The following is a 6,000-nucleotide window of genomic DNA, read 5'->3' on the forward strand; positions in this document are numbered from 1 at the left end:
ATATTCTATTGTTAATCCCTGGGGTTTGTGTGGCATTTAATAAAATTTGCCAAAATTTTTCCCTGTACTCTAAAAATGATGAACAATTGTCACCCCTATCATTCGTCTCAACCATCTTCAAAATAGAGACAACAAACTTGCTGAAGTTGGAACAGATGTTAGATTGTCTAAAGACAGCATTAGAGCTCTCTTTCTTCTGTATAGCATAAGTGTGCTGGTAAATACATTTTCTGAGTTGATTCTCAGTCTTCCCTATATAGAGAGCCCTGCATGACAAGCAAAAAGCCACATATACTACCCCTTTTTCATTGCAATCGAATACCCCCTGTACTGAAAGAACCTTATTGGAATCCTCAATAATCATATTGGTATTCTCATAAATGTATCTACATTCCTTGCAAGTTCCATACTTCCTCATTCTTCCTTGGTACCTTTTTCTAACACCTACTTTTCTGTTCTTTTCAAATATATTTTTGATGTTCCTTTCCTTACAGAATACTATCTGCGGTGTCTGGCCCAATTTCTCTGTCAGTTCAAATGTTCCTAACACCCCTCTCCATTTTTTTTTCCAATTATTTGTCTGATTATGGGAGAATATTGGTTCTAAGTTAGGACACAACTAGTGCTCTTGCCATAGTCATCAAGTGTAGTTTTTGTTGAAAAGTCTGGGTGTTTTAGTAACAGGGTGTATAGAGTAGCTCTACCATTTAAAACTAAGGTTTCCTGTTCTTCCAACATGTGTGAGGGATGGACATAAATAAATCCTTCATGTCCGTGTTGAGCTAGATCCTCATTTTGTCTGGTATTCAGACTGTAAATTATTGCACTGCCACAAATTTACATATAATGTCAGGTTTAACACACCAAGTCAACATGCATCCTATCTACTTACCTTCCTCAGGTCATCAATCTCTGAATAAAATTAAATATTAACAGTTGGCAACACTGCACAGCTTTCAACTACCATGCTCTAAAATCTTTACTGAAATTTGACTGCAGAAGTGTAATAATTTCTCCATGTTTTAGTCCTTCTGTGGTGTTTTATCCACAGATTATCCACCTTATCATTCTTTATAATATACTACTGCTTTCCTTATCCGAGCCAACAGTATCATACAAGTACATGCAATGTGACACTCTGTTTTCTTGTTGTACACAGCTTTTAAATATTTTTGGGAATTCCTGATGGCAGCCTTTGCAAAGGTAGTATACAGCTTTTCACTCATTTGCTCACCAAATATTTAAATTCTGTGTCAAATATCACCACAACTTAATCAAAACATGTGACCAGGCAACCTAGTATGCAAGAAAAGATCCATCCAATAGTCTGATACACTATGAATGCAAATGTTTGTACACTTCTAGAAAAAAAATTCTCAGTAAATTTTCTCTATTTCATCTGAGCATTTACTATGAAACAGCATAACTCTGCAACCTTCCCAAATAACTTCAGGTTTTGGGCCGCCAAATATTTGTAAAGATACAAAATTCGTATAAGATAACTTTGTGTCAGGGCCAGCATGTCCACCTTTTCTGTCAAACCAATTTTACAATGTTGGGATATATATTATATGGTAGGATGCAGGTCACTGCACATATCTCCTCACCTTGAGTTTCTTTATGACTCCTACAGTACCAGATAAAGAATAATTATGAAACCAGTTACACATAAAGCTATTTGTAAGATTTTATATAGTACATACTTTTGGTTTATCCTTAGCTGTTGTAAAATCATTAGATGGCAATATTCAGATATTTCTTTGGACATGTTAAATGCAGAGAAAGAAAATATAAATTAGGCTGTGTTCAAAAACATTCATAACTGTTTTATAATCACCTGTTCTAATGTCCCTAATAGACACACCTACTATTTCAGAGAGAGCTTTAGGGCACACCCTGAACATGTCCAGATATGCCCACAGCCAAAATGCAGTTATTAATGACCACAGTACAAGCTCTGAGTACAATGGGTAATAAGGTCATATCCATGTATGCCCATGACACTACAGCATCATCTCTGGAAGACCCTTTTAACATGAGGAAGAATGGTAGGACGTCTGGGCAGGAAGCCACTGTATCACTTCCAAGACTGGCCTAATCAGAGGTCATTATGTATTCATATTATCTTCACAAATTGTTACTAGGTTAATGACCTGGAGGAGGGGGGGCTTTGTAAGCCTAGCCAAGTTTTCCCAAAAACAGGGAGCATAGTAAAAAGGGTAAAAGCAAAGAGCTGCTAATGAACTTCGAACTGAAGTTCTGGATTTGAGATTCTCTGCCATCTATTGCCTACTGTGAGACTACAAGTAAGTCAGTTAATCAGGCAATGATCCAGGGTCATCCATGAAAAGAGGTAGCTGTACCTAGCATCTGCCTGGTTAACAAATAAACAAGTAAATAAAATGCATATATTACTGTTTTTCATTTACACATCAGTAAAGAATGAGCAATGGCTTCGTACACCTCAGGCTGCATTTTCAAATGCCAATACAATCTGAATGCCATGGCATTAAAAAAAAACACTCCTAAGTAGTGTGGATTCCCTTTGAGAAATCAATACACAACCCAATGACTGTAAACTTAACAAGTTTAACTTTCTGAAAAATGCACCCAATAAACCTGCGGGAAACAACCATAAAAAATGCATTTTCTAAGAGGGTAAACCTTGCAAACTATGTACAGTAACATCATAGCGGTGAGAAAACAGAAATAACCTGAAGGAGAGGAACAACTACTTGCTTGTAAGGAAATCTCACCGTACACCACACAAATGTAAAAAAAAAAAAAGGTTGGGGACTATTCATTTCAAGGAACTTGGATGGGGAAAGGTTACATTTAATAGGGTAGTTTTTTGTCAGATGGTAGATAACCTAAAGGGTCCAAGTAACAGTTTTCAAGCCAAGCAAATAAGCATATAGGCAAGAACTTTACATCCTTCAAATGCCAACTAATGCTGTTATGCCTCTTATGTTTACTCTGAGGGCCAGATTCATTAACACGTGCACACCATTCTGAATGAACAGACAGCACAAGAAAAATGTGGTAGGAATGTTCTTGAATATAGATTGTATACACTTAGTGTAGGTATTCATGAATCTGGCCCTGACTGTTAGATAGGTCTTCTCACTGTGGGCATCAGAAATATTCTTATTTGTTCTCTGGTCTTTGTACCACAAGAACATGTATAAAACTCTTTATTAAAGTCACAAGAGTTGCTTTCTGTGTAAGAGATTTACTTTATGTAAGGCCTATCAATAAAGAGGCTTACACCAGGGGTCACCAAAAGATCTGCTCTCAGCCTGCTGTCAGTGCAAGTGGTCATTTACAACGGACCCCATTTTTTTGGAATTGGGCCCCATATCAGTGTTGCATCACTTGATGTAATGTAATGGTAGAATGGCATGGCATACTTGTCTTTCAAACTACTGACATATATGTCGGTCTGCTGTTCATGTGTGTTTTGCATACATTTAGAATGCTGATATAGAAAAAATGACATGTTGGCAAGGTTGACATGTGTCCTAGAGGATTCCCATGTTCAAACAGGCTGCCCATCTATGTGAATCTGAGTCCAAATCAGAATAAATTATGTTAACCTACATGTAAAATACAAACTACCAAGAGCAAACACATAGCTGAGGAGAACTGACACTGACTTGAATACTGACACTTTGGATTTGGGGGAGAAATAGGACACCAAAAATATGCACAAAATGTGAGTAGTATTTTAACAGAGCATGACCATCATAAGAAGAAGAAGAAAACATTGGTTCAACCTCTTTTAATGATCTGTGCAGTGTGCTAAGGGCATCCCACCTGTATTGTAATAATTTACTGCATGCTCAGTGCCTCATCAGTATACTGTCAGAGGGCTAACATATTTATAAAATCACACTCATTGCTATGACTGGTTACAAACACCAATACTTTTCAGCCAAAGGCATACACTTTTGACAGCCTTTAGAAAAGAATGACATCATACATAACACTGTTGGAAAATCAGGTCAAAACAATATAGAACAGCAGCAGTAAAAAGAATCAAACTATTAAATGATAAATGCAGACATTTTGTGGGCAAATCTTCTTCCCTACAAAACTATGAACATTAAATCAACTACTAATGAATGTCCAGCTAAAACTAATGAAAACCATTTCTCTTTTAAGTCTCAAAATTTTCTATAATTAAAAACATACTGAAACTAGTGCACAATGTCAAATCTACACCACTTTGCACGATTTTCACAACTGAAGAAGTGTCAGTGACTCAACAGGTAGCAAATTCACCTCTGGTGCAGGGAGATCTACTCCCACATCAGATACTGTATAGGAATGCTCACCAATTAAGTGTGAGACATTAAACCAAGGTCTCATTTGCTTAAGATGCTGGTAGCTCAGGTGGATGAAATAGGTCCATTGCCACTTGGCAAAGAAAGAGCAGAGGAACTCAACCCACAAGCTTAGTGGGAACTAACACAGTCAACAAAACATAAAATAAATTAAAAATGTTATTCTTGCAAACAAGTGGAAATTTCCCTTGTAAAAGTTTTGCGACAACAAACAGCAAGAAAATAAATGAATAAATAAAAATACAAAAAAGGCAACAAGAACAATTAAAAATATAAAAAACGACTTAAATACGCTGTTTTAAGCAGCTTCTCAGCTAGGAAAGCAATACCATTTGGGTTTTAAAGAAACGCTTGTTCCCGGCAAAACAAATTGCAGACACCTTTAGACAGACGTGGAGCACTCATTTTACTAACATAACAAGAAAACGACCACATTATCCGAACACGAGTCTACCACATCATCACGAGTGAAGAAACTGTGCAGTGTGCACATATAAACAATGTTAAACATAATTTTGCATTTGAGTGATGATCCTTCTCTATTCACCGGTGTCATTATTTTCTTCAATCATATTTCACATCGTGACAATAAAGTAACCAGTACACAGGCTGCAGCCGCTCACAACTTATGCAACGTTCCCAAGAATGCTGCATGCAGTCAGAGCTTTTTACAGTTAACAGATAATGCGCATTCAGTTAACAATCCGTGCAACAAGACAGTAAGTGAACACTCAAGTTACATTTACGCTTAGACTTCTAAGACGCTTTACCAAGAGTCCGTACTGTTATCTGACTGCTTAATATAAACAAGAGAGAAAACGTATTCTCTTGTCAGCAAGTCTGTCATTCACTTATTAGGCGTATTAGGCAAAAGTGGATGCAATTACACACTGGTTTACACAAATACTGTATTAAATATAATTTTACTCACCGAACACCGTCAGTGCCATTTTTACTTATTGTCGGTAGCGCTTGCAACTAAACTGACAGTCTGGAATCTAACACTACAATTCACGCTCCATATACTGCAACAAAGAAAACATTTAAAAGATGGTGTAAAAATATGAAGTGCAATATTACTGTAATGTATGGACTATGTTTTGCTTTCTCAAATTAAAGGCAACATTGGGAATAATGCAATGTTTTACAATAAAAGGAAGAGTTACACAGCTTTAATAAATAAAAAGGAAAGTGCATTGCACATTGATGAACGTACTCTGTGTCACACCGCATCTTTTTGGATTTTGGACGCCATTTTAGCCATCACATGACTACCTTCTGCTCCTATCAGCTCCCCTCCCGTCCTGTCAGTGTCTGTTGCCACAGCAACAGGAAATTCAGTCAGTGTCCTCCCTCTATCAAAGAAAAGACTGCGGCAAGAAACGGAGGCTATATGGTATAATATGCAGTACGGGTGGTGGTTGTTTTTGTAATATATTGCAGAGACTTTTAGCTTAAGTATTTCCTTGTAACAACATATACTATTACCACCATGCAGCAGCAGAACTATCAACCTCTTAGCACAAAAAATCTGGAAAAAGTCAAAAACAGTGGGGGGACAAAGCCCCCCAAAATAGGTACACATTTTAAATGTTGCTCTTATAAACTTAGAAAGTTGCTAGAATAAAAGTGCTTGTGTTACCATGCATTTTTC

General features: G+C 36.9%; 1 protein-coding gene across 3 annotated transcripts in view; it reads right to left on the minus strand.

Annotated features, from left to right (window-relative positions):
• Positions 1–5,656, minus strand: part of CHN1 (chimerin 1) — a 1,979,161-nt gene extending 1,973,505 nt beyond the window's left edge. The window contains exons 1-2 of one of the 3 annotated variants that reach the window (XM_044075564.1): positions 5,563–5,656; positions 5,278–5,371 (exon numbers count right to left, since the gene is read on the minus strand). In XM_044075564.1, the coding sequence (XP_043931499.1) occupies positions 5,278–5,296 (19 nt within the window). In that variant the 5' untranslated portion in view covers positions 5,297–5,371; positions 5,563–5,656. Of the gene's footprint in view, positions 1–5,277; positions 5,543–5,562 lie in introns of those variants that run through there. The other 2 variants (XM_044075565.1, XM_044075562.1) reach the window with 2 other exon arrangements.
• Positions 5,657–6,000: the final 344 nt, after the last annotated feature.

The sequence above is a fragment of the Protopterus annectens genome, chromosome 6.part1 (genome assembly GCF_019279795.1).
Source record: "Protopterus annectens isolate FY-2018-M chromosome 6.part1, PAN1.0, whole genome shotgun sequence".
Classification (NCBI taxonomy): domain Eukaryota; kingdom Metazoa; phylum Chordata; order Ceratodontiformes; family Protopteridae; genus Protopterus; species Protopterus annectens.